The sequence below is a fragment of the Rhynchophorus ferrugineus genome, unplaced genomic scaffold (genome assembly GCF_030347505.1).
Source record: "Rhynchophorus ferrugineus isolate W39M unplaced genomic scaffold, kcgeb_rfMv2 rfM1, whole genome shotgun sequence".
NCBI lineage: Eukaryota > Metazoa > Arthropoda > Insecta > Coleoptera > Curculionidae > Rhynchophorus > Rhynchophorus ferrugineus.
In genome coordinates, this window is record NW_027472580.1 from 95,058,570 (window position 1) to 95,081,162 (window position 22,593).

Genomic DNA, 22,593 nt, shown 5'->3' on the forward strand with positions numbered 1-22,593 from the left:
GAAGTGATTAAAAAATTGAAACTGAGGACTATTTTAAGGCAAAGGACAAATCGTACTATAAAAATGGTATCGAAAAGTTGGAGGGTCGCTATAATCAGTGTATCACCCTTGAAGGGAATTATGTTGAATAAAAAAACTAATTTTGTCAAAAAAATGTGTTTTACTATAGTAGGCCGGGGACTTTTCAATTGCCATTTAACAGAAATTTTCTAAAGTCTAATTTTTGATCAAGATTTGAACGTAATAAATCATAACTTATCTGTTTTACCTTATCAATTTATTTTAAGTTATTCCAAATTATCTAATTGTTTGCAAATTTTTGAACGATAGCGCATACAAAATTCAGTTTCCATAGTTGACAGATTGATTTGAACATTTTATTTATTGTTTAATTTTAATACTAGATTGTTTAGTATTTTTTTATTTAAAATCGCTTTTGAATAACCACTTTGTATGGTTTATACATTAATTTAGACAATAAAAAAAGTGTTCCAAGTTAGTATAACCCTTTATGCCCTGAAAATATTGTTATTAAATTTATTCAAGATTACAAAACAACCTAAAACCTTTACGTGACGAAATTAGTTATTTTCGATCGAATTCCCGGCATGTAGGTCACCGAAAGTGTTGGGACTCTTAAGACGTTCCCGAAAATGACATAATGTTCAACTTTAGATGTTTGGGTCATTCTTCGCATCACCGCGCGGACGGAGCGGCACGCGGAACGACCTCGATCGATCATTGGAAACGGCTCGGACCCGTTGTGCCGCTCGTGCGAAACCGGTGACGGACTACGCCGCCTAGAAAAGAGATTCCCATGGCTAGGTGCGATCCACTGTTGTTGTGACCGGCAACGGGCTAGTTACTTATAACTTAGTAAGGAAAAAAGTTGTTCTTGACGGTTAAGCGAGATGTCCGAATCCAAACCCGATACCGTTCCCGGCTTGGGATTCAAGGACAAGGATAAGGCGTTGGAGACGCTGAAGAATCTGGAAGGAAGGGATCCGGATTACCAAAAACTGGCCATTAAGGGTCTCATCGGTCGAGCTAAGCGCACAATCACCCGTAAGTACCAGTATATTCCCGTTGTTACTCGTTATGTACGTGTTTTTTTTATATTAAATCTATAATAATCCCGGATAAAAATAGCTCGGTTAGTGTGACAGCGCGCAGATCGGTCAGTTGCAATTTGTATTAGCAGAACAAATAAATACGCTATTTTTGGAAGGTCGCCCATATAGACCACCGATTTTATCGTGTGTTTGTTTACTGGTCCAGTGGCGGGGACATATTTTTTATAACCCGACAAATTTAACGATTATTGGAAAAGAACACACACACACTTTTACGCTTTTAGTGGCTAATTTTATTCGAACACGTAATGCTGAGATCATTATTAATTAGTTTTGTACATGTTGAAAGTCGTTCGGATGCTTCATTAAGCGTGTGAAAAAGTAACTCGCTTCTTTATGATTTTCGAAGGTTAATAAAGTATAATTTCCCTAATTTTTCTTACATGCTAGGTTGTTTTAATATTTTCAGCATAATTTCTTGCGACTTTAATACATTCACGTCAACAATCCCGCTATTTATGTGCCCCATCACTGTGGAAGTTTTCAGAAGAAAAGAGACTGCTCACTTGAGATTTCACCATGTTGCCAATTTTTGTAAGTTATAGGTATATTTCAAGAATATAGCTTAAATTCGATTTGGATTATCAGTAGACAATGTTGCCAAATGCCTGGTAAATTCTTTAAAACATTAATGACAGTACGTAGATATTACACTCACACTTCTACGCTGTTAGTGGCTAATTTTATTCGAACATGTAACGTTGAAATCATTATTAATTAGTTTTGTACATGTTGAAAGTCGTTCGAATGCTTCATTAATCGTGTGAAAAAGTAACTCGCTTTTTTATGATTTTCGAAGGTTAATAAAGTATCATTTCCCTAATTTTTCTTACATGCTAGGTTGTTTTAATATTTTCAGCATAATTTCTTGCGACTTTAATACATTCACGTCAACAATCCCGCTATTTATGTGCCCCATCACTGTGGAAGTTTTCAGAAGAAAAGAGACTACTCACTTGAGATTTCACCATGTTGCCAATTTTTGTAAGTTATAGGTATATTTCAAGAATATAGCTTAAATTCGATTTGGATTATCAGTAGACAATGTTGCCAAATGCCTGGTAAATTCTTTAAAACATTAATGACAGTACGTAGATATTACACTCACACTTCTACGCTGTTAGTGGCTAATTTTATTCGAACATGTAACGTTGAAATCATTATTAATTAGTTTCGTACATGTTGAAAGTCGTTCGGATGCTTCATTAAGCGTGTGAAAAAGTAACTCGCTTCTTTATGATTTTCGAAGGTTAATAAAGTATAATTTCCCTAATTTTTCTTACATGCTAGGTTGTTTTAATATTTTCAGCATAATTTCTTGCGACTTTAATACATTCACGTCAACAATCCCCCTATTTATGTGCCCCATCACTGTGGAAGTTTTCAGAAGAAAAGAGTCTACTCATAGGGACACCCGGCATGCGAACTGAAACTTGAGATTTCACCATGTTGCCAATTTTTGTAAATTATAGGTATATTTCAAGAATATAGCTTAAATTCGATTTGGATTATCAGTAGACAATGTTGCCAAATGCCTGGTAAATTCTTTAAAACATTAATGACAGTACGTAGATATTACACTCACACTTCTACGCTGTTAGTGGCTAATTTTATTCGAACATGTAACGTTGAAATCATTATTAATTAGTTTTGTACATGTTGAAAGTCGTTCGAATGCTTCATTAATCGTGTGAAAAAGTAACTCGCTTTTTTATGATTTTCGAAGGTTAATAAAGTATCATTTCCCTAATTTTTCTTACATGCTAGGTTGTTTTAATATTTTCAGCATAATTTCTTGCGACTTTAATACATTCACGTCAACAATCCCCCTATTTATATGTCCCATCACTGTGGAAGTTTTTAGAGAAAAGATTTCATCATGTTGCCAATTTTTGTAAATTATAGGTATATTTCAAGAATATAGCTTAAATTCGACTTGGATTATTAGTAGCCAATGTTGCCAAATGTCTGGTAAATTCTTTAAAACATTAATGACAGTATGTAAATATTACACTCACACTTCTACGCTGTTTGTGGCTAATTTTATTCGAACACGTAACGTTGAAATCATTATTAATTAGTTTCGTACATGTTGAAAGTCGTTTGGATGCTTCATGAAATGTGTGAAAAATTAGGTCGCTTCTTTATGAGTTTTGAATGTTAAAAAAGTATAATTTCCTTAATTTTTCTTATGTGCTAGGTTGATTTAATATTTTTCAGCACAATTTTCTACGACTTTAAACTTATATCAACAATCCCCCTATTTATGTGCCCCGTTACTGTAGGAGTTTCAGAAGATAAGAGTCTACTCACAGGGACGCCTGGCATGTGTACTAAAACTTAAGATTTCACCATGTTGGCAATTTTGTTAAATTATATGTATATTTCAAGAATATAATTTAAATACAATTTGGGTTGATACAATAGACAATGTTGCCAAATGTCTGTTAAATTCTTTAAAACATTAGTGACAGTAATTAGAGATTGACCAGCAAACAAACTCTAAATAGATTCGACAACATTGTGACGTACTAACGTCATAAATACACTGGCTATTTTATTGGAGGGGTTATAAAATATATTTTCTTGGATACTAAAATTAACTTAAAATATCTCTTTAAATTCAAGTTCACATTCTAATAAGTTTATCAATATAAACGTCTTCTAAATTATAAATATACTTTAACTCACTGATATTTAGGATGGATTTTTGATTATTGTGAGAACAAGCGCGTTATGTTGATGGAAAATGACTTTTTCTTCTGCAATCCGGGAATTTTTGCACCAAAGACTAACGGTAATAGTCGTAAGTTTATTATTTAGTAGTTTGAAGGTAATAGGAAAAGACAGTCATCTCTTTGTCACTCGTTTTGATTCGAAATCATGATCTAAGTATCCTTTAATCTTTTTCAAAATCGTATATTGCCAATGCGGGTTATTGTATGAATGTATTGGCTATATTAACTAGAAATTAATAAACAAGTGGATTGTTACATTTTGAATAAGTGGAAGTTTAAATATATTTAAATAGCAAATCTAATTTCATTTATATAGCAAAAAAGCACAATTTACGCAATTTTTGATAAAATTTTCCAAAAATTCCCAAAAATATGGCTTCTCATTAATCATTATTACTCCAGATATATTTATGTGAAATTCCAAAATGAATGGATGAATTTTTTCTCCCGTTATCAATTTACCAAGATTAACTACGTTGTATTTAGATAAGAAGAGACTGAAATATTTCTTTAAGAGGATTTTCCAAGAAAAATATTCTAGAAACATTATGCATATTATTACATAAAAATGTTTATTTTTAATTTATATAAAAATGGTTTGTCTTATCTTTAGCTTTTTTTCTTTTTTTTTTTTTGTCTATAGCTTTCGAATTATCCCTTGTCAAAACACGCAGACTGAAGAAAAGCTTGGTTGAATGTCTTATATACTAAACTGAACTGATCGTAGAAAATAACTTATAAAAATATCATTCAAAGACCGCGGAATTGTTTTTCACTGATATAATATATACTGATGTCATTTAGAGATGATAAAGGGAGATTGTGAGAACAAGCTATCAATGTTGACAATCACATGATGTAAAGTTCACACACACATACATTTTATTCAAAATTCAACAAAATCTTAAAAGTTGCTAAAGCAAACGCTCATTATTTCATATATCGTTTCATATCGCTCATATTTCGTTATATTTATTGCCTCGATGGGTCTATAATGGATAAACCAGAACTTATAATATATCTTGAGAGGAAGTTATTTCTCTTGTAGTTATAAAACACCACTCACTAAGAATGGAGCTCGACTGTCCATGAATGAATTACATTTTCCTCAGCTTGTCTAAGTCTGATCAGTTAAGACACTCAAAAACATCAATATCTAAAATAATGATTTGTTTGATGACCATGGATAGAAACCATTGTTTTGGTGATCATTCAGAATGTGATATATATTTATTTCATCTATCATCGTTTGTCTTTCGTATCTCATAGTTGTTTCTCTTACATTCTTTCTCTAAATTTATTTAGGAATAATCTTTTACCAGTGTTGCCTATTTTCTGACTTAACATATTCTCTATATGGTCATATTCAAAAATATTCTCTTCTATACAGAATATTCGTTTTTGGAATTCCTTTTTTTTAAATATTGTAAAATGTCTTATTAATTATTAACAGCACAATATCTTCTCTACAGTAATTATAACTCAAGAACATCAACTCAAAAATTCATTTAAAAAAATTATAAAGGAAATTAATTTTTAAATAAATTACGTTTGGAACTCCGCCATTTTCCACAATCGTCACGTCACGCACGCTTATAGCTTATTTGTAATAATTGACATCGGGATAAAGATGAGAACATCATTGCCAACCACACAAAAAACAAATGACTGGGTGAGCGAGCACTTTCGGCGGTTAAAACCAAAAATATGGAGGACTTAATTATCGTAATTTAGAATAAAATCTTTGGTACTCTGAATTCATAAAAAATAAATGGACTGTGTAACAAATTAGGACGAAACCACCAAATATCAAATTGAATTTTTAAACTCCTTGGGGGTATCTAATTCACCACCACATAATATACAACTGCTGAAGGTTGGCTCGGTAGTTATCATACTTCGAAATGTAAATCAAACAAAACTATACAATGAAACGCATTTGATGAAGAAAACTGATGACCAATTTGATTCACGCAACGAAACTTAACAGAAAATTCAACGGTGAGGTAAGAATTACCATTACAAGAATGAGCCCAATCCTTGAGTTTTTGTGGTGTTAATCTAGAAAATTCCTTACTCGTTGTTAATTGTACATGACATGTTCAAATGTCATCCGCTTCATTTGTTCTTGTTCTTGATATAAACACGAAAATGTGCTAAATCACAAGATGCTTAACCACTGAAGATAATTATTGAACTTAATACATTTTTGTATTAATTTATTATAATTAAAATATGGAAAAGTCTTAACCAACATTTAAAAGCTTTTTTTTATTTTTTTAGTGACCAAGGACAAAGACAAGCTCAATAACATCAACGAAGCGATGAAAATCTTCGAAGACTGGCTCAAGGACTTCGAGTTCAAGAACCTGTCCAAAGAGAACCGCGCCTACCTGCCCCTGGCCTCCGTGGAGGCCCTGCTACCTCTGAAAGAAAAGTATGGCTTCAAAGACGACCTGTCCGAACGCTTCCTGAAGGCTTACAAGGACAAGGCTAAAGGCGACTACAAGAACCTGAGGACCGTGTCCAGCGGCGAGGACAAACCGACCTGGGACATCGTGAGAAACCAGGAAATCAAGAAGATTTGGAAGGGATTCGAGGAATCCAAACCGGATCTGTGGAACGACGATGATCTTCCCACGGAGGATCACTTGAAACTGATCGTGTGGGCTTACAGTCCAGACGCGAGCAAAATCAAAAAGAACTTGTCCAGTTACGAGGAGAAGCTGGGAAGCTTGAAGCTATCGAGCGACAACGAGAAGGGAAGCGACGAGGAGGAGGAGGCCACGAAGAAGTCGGACGACAAGAAAGCCAGCAAACGAAAGTCGGAAGGTAGCAGCTCCAGCAGCGCGAGCGACAGCGATGAGGAATCTCCCAAGAAGAAAAGCAAGAAGGATTGAACCGCCGTTCCTTGAGTGCCTTTCGAACTGTTCAGTACCTTATCGTCGAGTGATCCGAAATGGCGTCGGCCAGTTAGGAAACGGATCGGATCTTACTTGTTGATCATAAGATTTGTTTTTACTAGTTTATTTTTGTAAATAAAATGTTTATGCAGGATCTTTTCGGTTGTTTTTCTATTACTCAAAATGTGTTTCTGTTTTATACATTGTGAAATAAGATTAATTTTTTATAAACCAAAAATGAACTATATCAATAAAATGGTTTCTATTTTGTATGATTTTTTTCTTTCAACTTGTCATATTACCACTTCAGATCATTAAAATTAGAAAAGAATCAACAAGCCCATCCTGTAAAAAATCTGAAAAACGACGCCTCTATTGAGGATATTCACAAAATAATAAATTATATCTAAATATATTTTTGCATGTTTTATATTTATTTCTGTGATAGATTTTATTATGATATTCTAAGTTAAAATATACTTTTTCGTACTTTATTTTAACGAATATTTAATTAAAAGATACTTTTGGCAGATGTAAGGTTTAAGCAGTGGCATTTTCTTAAATTAAATTGAACTATTGGATGAGTCATCTCATGGTTTCTTTCAAATAATGATATTGAAATTCATGAATATTCTGCAATAATTATTTCTGTATTGCATGGAGCATAGTTTTTGATTATCTATGCACAACAATTAATGTTAAAGGGCCAACGAATTTAGCCCTACATTTTCGTCTATTATCTTAGTTCAATTACCGACATTGTTCATCACCAAATAGTCTGAAATACACCAATTGTTTGCAGAGTGTTGTCATTATATAATGGAGCTATATTATTACACATTAGAAATATATGGAGCAATGAACATTTGCATGTATCCCAACGAAAATCATTAAGATTTATAGAGGAATAAAAATACTAAGAAAAATGGCTGAAAAAAATAAACGGTGAAATAGAGAGTAGAATCAAATAGATATAAAAAGAAACTTAAAATAACAGAAAGTAAAATAGTTGAGGCATGTGAAGCCATTAGAAGAGACTATACTCTGAATAACGACATCTTTATTGAAGATTTTCACAAGACAATTCAACAGAGTAATTCATTAAGATCTACAGCGAGATTGATGATTGTTTATAAGAGATCAATCGAAAAGTCCCCGTCCTACCATATAAAAACACATTTTTTTGGCAAAATTAGTTTTATTTATTCAACATAATTCCCTTCAAGGATGATACACTGATTATAGCGACCCTCGAACTTTTCGATACAATTTTTGTAGAACGACTTGTCCTTTGCTTCAAAATAGGCCTTAGTCTCGGCGACGACTTCTTCATTAGGCGAAAATTTCTTCCCAGCGAGGATTAGTCGCTGGGGGCCAGATGTGGAGAATACGGGGGATGAGGAAACAATTCGAAGCACAATTCATAGATTTTTTCCATCGTTTTCACCGACTTGTGACACGGTGCATTGTCTTGGTGAAGCAGCACTTTCTTTTTCTATAAATGCGGCCGCTTTTCGGTGATTTCATCCTTCAAACGGCCCAATAACGTTATGTTATAGTCGCTGTTGATGGTCCTTCATTTTTCAATGCAGTCAATGAAAATTATTCCATGCGCATCCCAAACTACTGACACCATGACCTTTCCAGCTGACTGTTGCGTTGTCCCACGCTTTGGAGCGGGTTCATCGTGTGCAGTCCACTCGGATGACTGTCGATTGGATTTGTGAGTGAAATAATGGAACCATCATCAAGGTGTGATCCATTGTCATATATCAACTCGAGTTTATTACGCTTGATCATCTTCAAGCACTGCTCCGAATCATCAACTCGTCGTTGTTTTTGGTCAAAAGTGAGTTCGCGCGGCACCCACTTTGCACAGAGTTTTCTCATACCCAAATATTCGTGAATGATATGATGGACACGTTCAGTTGATATCTTTAGAGTGTCTGCTATTTCATTCAATTTCAATTTACAATCGCTCAAAATCAATCTGTGGATTTTTTAATATTTTCGTCGGTAACAGCCTCTTTTGGGCGTCCATTGCGTTCACCGTCTTCGGTGCTCATTTCACCACCTCTAAATTTAGCATACCAATCCTTGATGGGATTTTCCTGGGACAGTGTGGAAGCCAAGTTTTTGCTTCAACTGTATTCTTTCCCTTCAAAAAGCAATATTTTATCAACACGCGAAATTCCTTTTTATCCTTTTTTTTTCACAATAACAAAAGTTGCTTCACTCGAAATACTATAATTCACAAGCTCATGATCCGACAGCTGTCAAACTTATACACGCATCTTTTGAGGGTTAGCGCTAACTAGAAAACATTTAGATTTAATTCTAGTAGCGCCCTCTATGTGTCAGACCGGAGACTTTTTAATTGACCTGTTAACCAGGGCCGTTATTTGATGTATACCAATCAACCTATTTAATACGCGAAAACTAACACTCATTGCGTTTTTATTGATGTATTATATAGTATTTCCTTAACCATTTTCTTTATATTAAAGCGAAAAAATAAATCTAACCAGCAAGTAGTATTTTGTTGTCCCTTCATGGCAGCGAAATACAGTGCATCTTGCAACAATTTATTTTTGATAAGTTTGTTTGCGCCCGATGCGTTACATATGCGTGTAAATCCCTTAAAATTAATTCACAATATCATAAAATAATGGTTAAATAGTCAAATAATAAAATTAGTTTCCAAATAATCGAACTTATTAATCACTTTTAATATTCGAAGCCATAAACATATTTACATATATTAGATTAATTTCTTTATGAACGATATAGTAGATAGATCCTAATAAAAAACGATCAAGCAGTTAAATCAAAAATTCAGTCAAACCGACATCATTTTTCATCATCATCATTTTTTTATTAATTACATCTTACATTAGATATAATTAATAACATCTTAACTTACGAATGAATTCATTACTATTGTTTTATTCTACTGGCATCAATACACTAATAAAACGAGTACTGGAAATACATCAGTATGATTTTTTCTAAATTAAAATAAGATTAAGCTATACGTCTGGTTTGGTTTGCTTCAATCTTCTGATTTCCTGCGCGTTGTCCAGTAGCTGTATTGTTAGCATGTTAATGTATTTTAATAACCTTATTTCATGCTTTAACACGAAATTTTGGATAACTTCATAAATCTATTTCATTCAGTTCTTCATTAGTTACGTAGCGATAAATATTGTTAATTAATCATAGAACTTTGTTTCGACAGCGTTGAATTACTAGTTAGTTTGATGTTCCAGTGCAACCCAATATTTGCACCCCATAAATCCAAATTGACTGATAAACCAATCTGTTTAATTTTAGGCAAAGTTGAGAGTACAAAACCAAGATCATGCACAACAGAAATACCCAATTTCAGATATTTTTAAAGACTTTTAAAGGTATTTCCAAACATACAATTCAAATATTCAATAAATAAAGCATAACGAATATATTCCAGTATAGAAACAACATAATTTATTCTCATTCGGAATAAATAAATACTCAAATTATGTACAATGTTTTTGTTCTTGAATTTAAACTTCGTTAACCTTGCAAACAGCTGTTTGATTCATCAATGTTAAAACTAATGCTAGTAGCACAGGCTACAGTTAGTAAGTCACTGTCGTGTGAAACAAAAAGTTCTGTTCACTTATAATTAATCACTTCTACGTCTACCTTGATGGCACATTTCTCTTTTTGATAATGAAATTCTAATGTCCATACTAACCAGTATGATTTGATATTTTATGAGATTTATTGTTGATAAGTATTACTCAGTACATGACCGATTGAGGAAGGGTCATTGCAACCTGACCCAAAATGTGCTTCTAAAGAACTTATTCTGGTATTTTGAGCAACATTTTAAGCTTACTATGAGAGACATACTGGTTGAATGCAAATTTTTTTGGCTCAAATGTTATAAAATTATATCAATATTTTTGTAGGTTTCCTTCGTATTACTGAATAAACAACAGTAAATGAATGAAATATGTCCATTATGTAATTAAATGTAGCTTCTTTTTAGTATAACTCTGGGTTTTATCAATATCTATAAAATTCTTTTATCACCACAATCTTTGGCCTTGTAATAAAATAAAAAATACTTTTGAAGGTGACCTGTCAACCATCAACGCAGAATTTGCATGTTTATACAATTGGAAGAAAGTGAATCATAAATGTATAACCAGTTTTTTAGAGAAAACCTGAAAAAATACATTTATATACAATTATTCATTGATGCTCTTTGTCGTGGAATAATAGATTATTAATACTCCATAACTATATATACATAGTTACGAAAAGTCGGAAGAATAATTTTTCTATAATGAGATTTGTTTTCACTAGATTATTTTTTATAAATAATATAAATATTTATTGAATGATATATATGCCTACGAGAATATGTAAATAGAATAACAACTAATTAGTTTTCAAGGAATGTCGATGAGATCATCGCCGAAAACATTAACCCAGAAACAGCTCATAACGTTTCGTAACTCAGTAAACATCTTCAGGAGGTCTTATTTGAATTGATTTAAACACAGTATATTTTCGTTTTAAATTAATATTTATTCATGTTTCTGCTGCCTATTATCAAGACAGACCAGTACAAAGCAGCAAATATGAAGAACAAGGCCGGGAAAACTACTCTTGATATCCTGTCGATTTCCATCCACATGATTTTGATCTTTCCTTTATCCTGCAATGAGATAATCTTTATTCCTGTGATGCTGGAGTTTGGTGGTCCTTACCGTTCGCCAGTAGACGGTGATGCAACCCTTCTTCCCCTCTCTGGAGTAAATATTATGACGGCTACGTTTCCTGAGGTTGAAATCATTGGTCCATGGTGTTATAGCAGTTTCCTGGAATGGTTATTTAAAATTTTACATAAGTTCTGACGATGTTATTCCTATCTCATAGTATGAGACATTAGGTGTGTAAAAACGTCTTATGTTATAATTTAAATAGAAAACATCACAAGAATCTTCAAAATCATTTATATTCGGCAAATTAACCTACACTGGAAAGAATTATTGATTTACAAAAAGCAATAATACCGACTTGGTGACGCAATGGTAAAGGCGATGGGACGGTCCTCCTACTGTTGCGATAGCCGAGGGTTCGAATCCTGCTGGGACATGGTCGTAAGTTTATGTTTGTGATTGTTTAAAATTTGTGAATGTTCTAGGCAAGAGTGTAAAATCCGACAAGGAAAATGATCCCAGTCACGCCAGTAACCAGGCTGGTTAAGACCGGATATCTTCTGGGATGATTTCTAAAGTTGGTCACTCGCCAGTCGGTTGGTAGGCTCAATGCTGAGGAGCGTGGTTTGGAGCCCACGTGAAACTTTAGGCCCAGTCCAGATAAACCCATAGTTGGTAAAAGGAGACTTTAAAATATATATTTAAAAAAAGCAATAATAGCTAAATTATGGTAAAAGAAACCATTGGATGATGACAATCTTTCAAGAGCAACCTTTTTTTATTCCCTAGTAAAGAAAATCAAGTATTTCGTACTTAATAATTGTCTAGTGATAATTAGTGTTCTTTTTGGCACTACAAAAATATAATTTCCGTAAATTCAATCATTGTTAAAAGACATCTTGAGCCGAAATTATCTTTACCTTTGTTTGATACCAAAACACACAATCTTATATTAATTACGATTACGAAAAACTGCCGAGTCATCTAGTGAATATCATAGCAGGTATGAATCCAGACTGCAGAAAGCATGCCGAAAATATAGAAAACAGAAAAGTAAAAACTGTCATTTGATCTTTTTATTTTAACTGACTATTTTTTACTATTGACTATTTCAGTCGCTATTTTACTACTTTTCTCCAGTTACTGTTTCAGTCGACTGTTTGCAGTCGCTATTTTCGGTCCGACTGATCTTGTCACTATTTACTATCGACTGTTTCAGTCGTGTCCTTTAATTACTATTTTTGATTCTACTAGTTTCATTCGACTGATTTTTAACGTTCTGGTTCTGTCGTCCTAGCAGCGACCTTGACAAAAATATACCCAATTTATACTTATATATGTAATATATATAGTTTTATAATTTTTTTGGATAGTTTGTTTGTAAATAACAATATGTTGTATATTAATATAGCAGCATTTTGGAACGATATTTTTCAAGATTATTAGTGTAATTGGCAAAAAAAGATTAAAATTGTGAATGATGAATAGTAAAATACTTTTGACTGTTTTTATGGCAATAATAAGTAATATTTCGATAACTCTCTCGATTTTTGTTAAAAAATATTTCCGTTCAATAATAAATAAAGCATTTACTTTATTTAAAAAAGCTCTAGTAGTTATTGTGTAATCATTTTTAATTATGTCATGAATTAGATTTTTTTTTCAAATAATTAGGTATAAGTTTAATTTTTATTTAGTATTTATGGTTATTGTAAATCTTTAGTTTTTAGGTTTTGTTTAAGTTCTATTGTATTGTCTATATTTATTACAGTATATTATTTAAAAATAGCAATTAATTTTCCATTATTCCATTCCATAGAAAAATTCCATTCCTTTTTATAGATCAACAGAACATTCAAATATTAAATTAATTCTACTTCGTTTAAAATGAAATTATTAATTGCATGTTAATAGAATTCAGTAATTATTTTTTTCATTTTCTTATTTTAAGTTAATACGTGAAGGAATTTGTACATTTCCGCCCCACTTATTCTACTCTATTCTAGCCGTTAATTTTTTGACTATCGACTGTTTTGCGACTATCGACTGTTTCGACTGTTTTCAGTCGATAGTTCCTAATGCTAATTATTACACAAATATACATGGAAAATAAAGAATTCAGGGGGAATTACTGAGGAATAAAAATAGTTGAGGTATTTGAAGGCGTTAGAAAGGCCTTGGAAGCGAAATAACAGATTGAATGTTAGGTATGATTTGTTAGAAATAGAAATAGTCGGAAATGCCAGAGAGGAAGTTAATACGTAAAATAAAATCTGAGCTAAGACGACTTCTCGCTTCTTTAAAAGCAGCGATAGCTCACCACTAATTCATCCTTACCATAGCTCGTTCGCTTTCTTTCTGTTTCAGGGCGATGTATTTTCCTTGAAGCACCTTGACTATGACAAACTCTCCCAACGATGCGAAAACGGATATCATACAACCGGCCATCCAAAGATCCAACGCCTAATCAAGAAACAACGCTCTCCAGATAACCATACCACAGCTTCATCCATCCTACTTACCTTGACGTAGGCCACTGCAGGTATATCAGACCTCAAACCAGTGAACATAGTCACCAAAGTCAGTAAACACGTAACCAACAGCGTCACTCGTCCAGGTATGGCGTCCAGATCCAACCAGAAACTGAACCAAGACAGTACCACGACCAATGTGGACGGAGCAAAGGTCTGGATCAAATGATGACCGATTTGGCGTTCGAACATGAACATTACCACCAATCGAGAAAAATTACCTGAAAATGTCTGTTCAGTTCGAAATCAGGACAACGAAGTCGATCTTACCATTCTTCTCTACTGTTACTGAATGTGTCTGCTGAAGCTCCAAAGGTTGCAGTATGTTGTACTGTAACAGCTTCAGTTCCGGACTGATGGTCACCCCATTACCAATCCAACGGAGGATCATTTTTTTATTATCGTAGGAAACTAGATTAGCAATAGTGTGTAAATGGTAGGTGTATGACTTGATTTTGACAGATTTTTTAATATGAAATAAATTTACAGAAAAAATCAGGCCATACGCCTAATAATGAAATGATTAAACTGTCATGAACACAACGTCGATTTTTTAAATGTTTTTTAATGAAAAACTACACTAGAGTAACGTATAGTTTATAATATAGTCCTTCCAAAATAACACTAAAATCAGGTCTTCACAATTTCAAATGTGTTGCCAATTTTGTAAATTTGGTAAAATACGACTCATAATAAAAACAGGTTAATTGTAAAGTCCACGGCCTGACACCTTAATCCCCAAAAGATGCGGTATAGATTTGTCGGATCATTAGTTTGTGAATTATAGCATTTTGTGTGAAGTAACTTTTGTTATTGTGAAAAACTGGATAAAAAGGAATTTCACGTGTTGATAAAATATTGCCTTTTGAAGAGAAAAAATACAGTTGAAACAAAACCTTGGCTTGATGCCGAGTTTCCGGACACTGCCCCAGGAAAATCAACCATCAACGATTTGTTATGCTAAGTTTAAACGTGGTGAAATGAGCACCAAAGACGGTGAACGCAGTGGACGCCCAAAAGAGGTTGTTACCGACGAAAACATTTAAAAAATCGACAAAATGATTTTTAAAACACCAGACACCCGATACCATTAGAGCTAGATATCATTATCAACTGAACGTATACATCATATCATTCACGAATATTTGGGTATGAGAAAGCTCTGTGCAAAGTGGGTGCCGCGCGAGCTCACTTTTGACCAAAAACAACGACGAGTTGATGATTCGGAGCAGTGTTTGACGATGCTCAAGCGTAATAAACCCGAGTTTTTGCGTCGATATGTGACAATAGATGAAACATGGCTCCATCATTTCACTCCGAAGTCCAATCGATAGTCATCCGAGTGGACTGCACACGATGAACCCGCTCCAAAGCATGGGAAAACGCAACAGTCAGCTGGCAAGTTTATGGCGTCTGTATTTTGGGATGCGCATGGAATAATTTTCATTGACTACCTTGAAAAAGGAAGGACCATCAACAGCGACTATTACATAATGTTATTGGACCGTTTGAAGGACAATATCGCCGAAAAGATTGAAGAATTGATTTGAAGAAAAAGAAAGTGCTGCTTCTGGAACGTGCACGTCACAAGTCAATGAAAATGATGGCAAAAATCCATGAATTGGGATTCGAATTGCTTCTTCATCCACCGTATTCTCCGGATCTGGCCCCCAGCGACTATTTCCTGTTCTCAGATCTCAAAAGAATTTTCGCTGGGAGGAAATTTTCGTCGAATGAAGGTGATCGCCGAAACTGAGGCTTATTTTGAAGCAAAGGACAAATCTATACCGGGTCGCTATAATCAGTGTATCACACTTGAAAGGAATTATGTTCATTAAAAACACTAACTTTGCCAAAAAAATGGGTTTTTCTATGGTAGGCCGGGGCCTTTTCAATTGACCAGTTATTATTTTTAAAAAGACATACAATGTTGCCCGATGCCTCCGAAAATGTGTGCAAAATTCTTCAAAACATTAGTGATAATAACTAGAGGCTTTAAATTAGTAAACGTTTTCTTGGCGCTTTGCTTGTTTGAAATCGCTAATTATTATCTGATTGGACATGTCAATTGACTGTTTATTTAGTCCGAAATTGATTGCGTCTGTAATCACCTGCGAACAGAAATAAGATAAAGGGGGACCCCGTTCCATGTAAAATGCTTTATAGTTGCTATTAAATATTAAGGTACTGAGGATTTTTAGCATGTTGCAGCCACACTAAGTATTAGTAAGAGCACTGCGACTCTCAAAAGGTACAGACCAATATAATGTTAGATTCACCAAGAAGTATCCGTCCCCATGCAAAGCGGGCGATGAATCAAGATTATCTTGATGTTAACTTTATTCGGAATAACATATTTCAAAGTTATGCTCTCGATATAATAATAACTTAATATATTTATATCAAAGGAATCTGTTAATCATAAAATTATTCTCAGAAAACTCAGAAATATGCAGCTCTTTGTGTTATGATAATCCTTTCATAACGATTTCTTAAGATAATCCACGAAGAAGGCTGATGGAACTTTCACATATAATTACTTTAATATATAATGATTACTTAATAATTTCACATATAATTTTTACATATCATTAAAATAAGGAATATTCTTATATAATTTCGTAGTCCTAAATGAATCTTGTATATTCCAAAATGAAACATTGGGCTACTCATGGAAAGACGCTAATAAAAGTAGCATAAAGATTACAAAATGTGTTAGAGAGGGCTGAAAGTTACAATAATAGTTGATTAGGATTTGTTAGTTATAATAGTTTATAGTAATTCATTGAAGAAATATCTTTATATTGCTGATATCCTGACAACAAAAGAAGGGTACTTGAAAACATTTGCTGACGACACAGTTATGAAGGCAAAAGTTGTATATCTGTCTAAGGCTATAAAAAAGGTACAAGTAGAGGTCAATAAGATCTACAAATGCACTAAAGACTGAAAAATACAGTTTGGTAGCTGCAAATATGGCCATGTTTATTTTGCCTTGCGACCAATTGACAAAAACTGAATTATATCACTTGATGGATGTCCGATTCCTCAAGCAGAATCAGCTAAATACCCCGGAATATATCTCGATGGTAGGTTAAAGTGGGAATATTATGTGAAACAAAAAGCAGGGCAAATTAGATTCAAAATCAAGCAACTGTACTGGTTAGTCGGAAGATACTCTCAATTTGATCAAAGAGAAAATCAAAGAGATTGTTTTAGCAGACAATCATAAAACCTACTTGGACTTATGGGGTGTAAATATGGGGTTGCACTAAAACATCAAACCAACTAGTAATCTAACGCACCCAAAACAAAGTTCCACGATTAATTTCTAATTTTTAACGCTACGTAACCAACGTAGTATGGTGTAACCAAGAACTACACCATGACCTCAGAATCAAATGGATACACGAAGTGATCGAAGATTTCGCCCTAAAACATGAATCAAGGTTGCTAAATCACAGCAAAGTGGAAGCAATACAGCTACTGGAGAATACGCAGGAAATCAGAAGATTGGAGCGAACCAAACCACACGAACTAGTTTAGTGTATAAGTGTATTTTTAACTTTAGCTTAAGTAGATTAGTTTTATTCTAATTTTGTAAAAACATACTGATGTATTAATGATGTATTATGTTGAAGAAAGATATTTAAAATTGTCATACATGTATTTCAGTAACTTACTTTTTTAAAAACAGGCCTGAAAAAGTATATACTGTATTTAATGCTTTCGAATTGGTAGGACGGGTAGCGTAATTATTATGATGTACATATTGGTCGACGGATATACAGTAAAGAACTTCTGGACTTGTGGAAATAAGCATTGTCTGCAATTACACTTTCGGTTTGGATGGATTAGACCTCCACGGGATACCACTACATAAAAAATGTGTCTAGAATTTTACTTCATAGGTGATGTGGAAAAAGTGTTCAATGTAAATATAATAAAATAATCCTAGAATATAAACTTTTATGACTATGTAGTTAACTGTGGTTTGTGTCCTTGATAATACTAAGAGTTCACTGTTATTTTGGACGGATTATACATTATACAATCATCTAATATTTTTTTCCAGAACAGACTTTTAACCGTTAAACTTTACATCAATTTCAGAGCATCAGATACGTAATATAACTTACAGCTTTCTATGGCGATGGGACAACACTGGGTGTCCATTGGATAGTGATAAAACTCCATCTGACAGGCTACAATGGCATGCATACGTGCTGAATACTTGATGGTCTTATTCCGGAACAACGTTACGGATGAGAACTTATGGGTTAATGTTGCAATCTCTGAAAATCACGATCACAACGATTGGTGGAAGTTAAGTATCACAAAAACCATCTCAAAAATACGTTTTACTCACCAACTACCTTGGAGTTGAGGAAATATAAGTCCGGCTGCCATAGACTGTCGAAATGTTGTGAGGGTAATGTGATGTAGTCATCTCCATACTCGAACATCTCTTCCGGTATTCGAACTCTCGCATCAGTCCACTGGGTCTTCAAGAACATATCTATCCTAAAACAACAACACTACATCATTAAAAATACAAAATATAACATATAGAGGGATAAAGAGCACAAGAATTATAATGAGCAAAAGCTTATTGTTATCTGCTATCTTATAAATAAATTTAAAATATTTTATAAATTACTAAACAAAATTTCTTAACGAGCCAACATTCTTCTCAAAAAATTAACGACATAACAGTCGGGCAATTTAACACTTCCTGCTGAAGAAAACAATCCCTTGGTTGGACGTAGAGTCCAGTCTGTGGATGCTTTAACTTTTACTTTACACTCAGTGCTGAAGTGTTTCTACTCAAGTCTTTAGGATATTCAGGTTGGTATATGGAATAGTTTCCTAAGCTTCAGAACTTGGAGAAGAGCAACTTAATTCCATTTTCAATAATCTGACATCTTAAACTACCCAATTATATTCCACGAATATAAAATTCTAGGAATCAATAGACTGAGAAATATATTCAGTGTATTCATGTTTTGATATTAAAATTTTTCATAGCTAAAGATATTTCAAACAACTTCAGTTCACCTTCGATTTCATGAACTAGGTGAAGCAGCACTTTTTTTCTTGAAATGCGCCCGTTTTTCGGCTATTTCGTTCTTCAAATGGTCCTTTCTTTTTCAAGGTAGTAATAGAAGTAGTAAGTAGAAGTAGAAGTAGAAAATTATTCTATTCGCATTCCAAAATACAGACGCCATAACCTTGCCACCCAACTGTTGCGTTTTTCCACGCTTTGGGGCAATTTCATCGTGGTCAGTCCACTCGGATGATTGTCAATTGGACTTCAGAGTGAAATGATGGATTCATTGTCACATATGGATGCAAAAACTCGGGTTTATTACGCTTGATCATCTTCAAACACTGCTCCGAATCATCAACTCGTCGTTGTTTTCGGTGAAAAGTGAGTTCCCGCTTGGCTTTTGGCTCAATTTATTTTACCAGCTAGTCATTCTTTTTACAAAATACGTTTTTTTTTTTTAGTAAGAAACGCCGAAATCAGAGCTGGGCACTTATACAATCCCTTATAAGAAATTAATTTGTTTTTGAACATTCTTACGCAAGCTCCTGACAGATTCAACATATCTCACCTGAAGTCCATGTCCTCGACGTTGATGGAATTGATGTCCACCACCTTCATGCTAAAGTCCACGACTATCGGTTGGCCTTTCAGTGTAGGCGGTCGTACCTCTGCAACATGAATCCGTTTCATTTAAGGGCGAATAATGATGGTGAAGAGCGGAATGATGATCGAACCTTTGATGTAATCATGGGGGATGATGTTCTTGCTCAGATTGCGGCTATCGGGATTTCTTGGTTTCGGCACCGAACAGCCATATTTTAAATGTAGGTCACTGTAAAACAATATGGAATATAAAAGAATTAGCATCGGCAAAAAAAAACAAATTTTTCTTTTTTAGCTCTAATTTTCTCAGCTCACACTGTAAAATATCTTTGTGTTGTATCTCCTTAACATGGGTAAGCTGGGGTGATTTTACGGGTAATTTAGGAAAGAGGTCAGCTCAAGACATATTAGGTGAATATGGTGGTTTCTCAAAGGTGTTTATTGACATTTTGGTAAGAAAATTGTTTACAGAAGATTATTATTAGAATACGATACTAGCCTTTAAAAATAAAAAATAACAAAAATTTGCTTTCTTAAAACCTTTAAAACTTAAACTATAAAATTTCATCTTACATTAGATATGCTTAGTAAAGTCTTAATTTACAAATTAAACGTATTATTACTGTTCTTTTTTTTAATGTATTTTGAAGTCTCGTTTTACCAACTAAGAGTTTGTCTGGACTGAACTTTATCTAGGACTAGCGACCCGCCCGGCTTCGCACGGGTGCAATGCTGATACTAAATTAAATACACTACAGAAAAAATATGAACGTTGTATATAAAAACATAGCGGCCCGCTCCGACTTTGCACGGGCATAAAATATATATGCCTATGTGACTCAATGAAAACATGATTAAAATCGATCCAGTATTTTTGGTTCATTCATTACTGCCCTTGGCCTGCACGCATTAAATTTGGAGTAAAACAATTCCTCTTCCCCTATACTTACTATGAAGATTTCCTGCTATCTTTGGAATATCTAAATTCATACAATTTTTATTACATTACACATTTTTAAACGCAAATTTTAAATTTGTAATATCTCCGAAAATATTTGTTTAATTTACATGCTGTAAGGAACCATATTGATCTATATTAATTGCACACTGTATTTAAGGTACTTAATTCGATAAGGATTAATGCCGTATTGCTTAAAATAGCTTCGTAAATAAGCCATTTTCTCACGTAAAAAGTAAACAATAAAAATGGTTAATGTGGGTTATCCCTAAAAGATAAACATATACCATCGCGGACTTTTTTGTAGACCTTTTTATGGTGTACAATACTGTAGTACATTAATTTGATCAAACTCGTAGGGTTAGGCAACGTTTTTGCTAATTGCTAAATAAGCCTAAAAAAATAGGTTAATTTACGACATCACGTTAGAAACCTCTAAAACTAGCAATGTTGCCTTAGTATATTATGCATGTATTATACATATAAACCTTCCTCTTGAATCACTCTATCTATTGAAAAAAACCGCATCAAAATCCGTTGCGTAGTTTTAAAGATTTAAGCGCACATAGGGATATAGGGACAGAAAAGGCGACTTTGTTTTATACTATGTAGTGATTATTATTATTTGCCTCTATTCCTTTTTATCTACCTTTAAATTCATATCCAAATTTTCTCTCTGTATAATATTATAATTAAATTGCTTATAAATTGTTGAATAATTACCAATTATTATCGCTACGTAACTAGAGAAAAGCTGCACCATGACCTAGAAATCAAATGGATACACGAAGTGATCCAAGATCCAAGATCTCCAAGATCCACTCGTCTTTGTGTTTGGTTAAAAGTGAGCTCGCGCGGCACCCAGTTTGCACAGAGCTTTCTCATACTCAAATATTCGTGAATCATATGATGTACACGTTCAGTTAATATCTTTAGAATGTCTGCTGTTTCTTTCAATTTCATTTACAACCTCTTTTGGCCGTCCACTGCGTTCACCGTCTTCAGTGCTCATTTCACCACGTCTAAACTTAGCATAGCAATCCTTGATGGTTGATTTTTCTGGGGCAGTGTCCGGAAACTCGCCATCAAGCCAAGTTTTTGCTTCAACTGTATTTTTTCCCTTCAAAAAGCAATATTTTATCAACACGCGAAATTCCTTTTTATCCATTTTTTCACAATAACAAAAGCTGCTTCATTCAAAATGCTATAATTCACAAACTAATGATCCGACAGCTGTTAAATTTATACATGCATCTTTTGACGGTTAGGGCTAACTAAAAACATATGGATTTAATTCTAGTAGCGCCATCTATGTGTCAGGTCGGAAACTTTTCAATTGACCTGTTATTATAAAAAAGAAGATTTCTCGGGTTCAACATACCCAAAACCATAAGGATTAGGTCAAAACATTTAAAAAGCTCTTAGATTGTTTCTCAAGATCTCTTTAATAGTAAAGTACGAAGAGAACGTGAGAAATGGTGACAGAAAAGGAATGCTTTATTTACATCTAACTTCTTAGTGGTACACAAGATGTTTTTAATTGAAATTATTGAAAATTGGGTATAATAAGACTTTCTGTAGCAGTGACAAAATCTATCATATGATTTTATATATTGGAATATATGCAGTACTCACCTAAAAAACACTATAGCGATGGAAAGATAAATAAGAAACTTGCTGGGAATTGTCGCCTCGACAATCATGGTTTCAAAGAAAAACGGAGCGGAGAATATATTTATCCGCCAGTCTATTTGCATAAAACTTTATCGTAAACAATTAGCACCGATCCGGTAACGATATTCAACGATGCATTCGTCACTGTGTTGATATTTCGCGAGATATCAAGAAAAACCTGTCGAACGGACACGCGAAACACTCCCGAAAATAGACCGATACCGTTCTGGGGCTTTCTTCGCGAACTGACATGGGAAACCGCTAATTATATGGCTATTAGAATTAGGA

At 33.8% G+C, this 22,593-nt stretch overlaps 2 protein-coding genes across 2 annotated transcripts; one reads left to right on the plus strand and one right to left on the minus strand.

Annotated features, from left to right (window-relative positions):
• The first annotated feature begins 816 nt into the window (after nucleotides 1-816).
• On the plus strand, nucleotides 817-7,044 carry Ude (Uracil-DNA degrading factor). The gene is made up of 2 exons (XM_076412567.1): nucleotides 817-1,065; nucleotides 6,155-7,044. The coding sequence occupies exons 1-2, from the start codon at nucleotides 912-914 to the stop codon at nucleotides 6,769-6,771; spliced, it is 771 nt and encodes a 256-aa protein (XP_076268682.1). The 5' UTR covers nucleotides 817-911; the 3' UTR covers nucleotides 6,772-7,044.
• A 4,290-nt stretch (nucleotides 7,045-11,334) lies between these two features.
• alka (glycine receptor subunit alpha alkaliphile) lies at nucleotides 11,335-22,555 on the minus strand. The gene is made up of 10 exons (XM_076398777.1): nucleotides 22,267-22,555; nucleotides 19,805-19,902; nucleotides 19,639-19,738; nucleotides 18,390-18,544; nucleotides 18,160-18,315; nucleotides 14,291-14,431; nucleotides 14,012-14,241; nucleotides 13,827-13,952; nucleotides 11,538-11,648; nucleotides 11,335-11,485 (listed from the first exon to the last, which is right to left on the minus strand). The coding sequence occupies exons 1-10, from the start codon at nucleotides 22,386-22,388 to the stop codon at nucleotides 11,348-11,350; spliced, it is 1,377 nt and encodes a 458-aa protein (XP_076254892.1). The 5' UTR covers nucleotides 22,389-22,555; the 3' UTR covers nucleotides 11,335-11,347.
• Nucleotides 22,556-22,593: the final 38 nt, after the last annotated feature.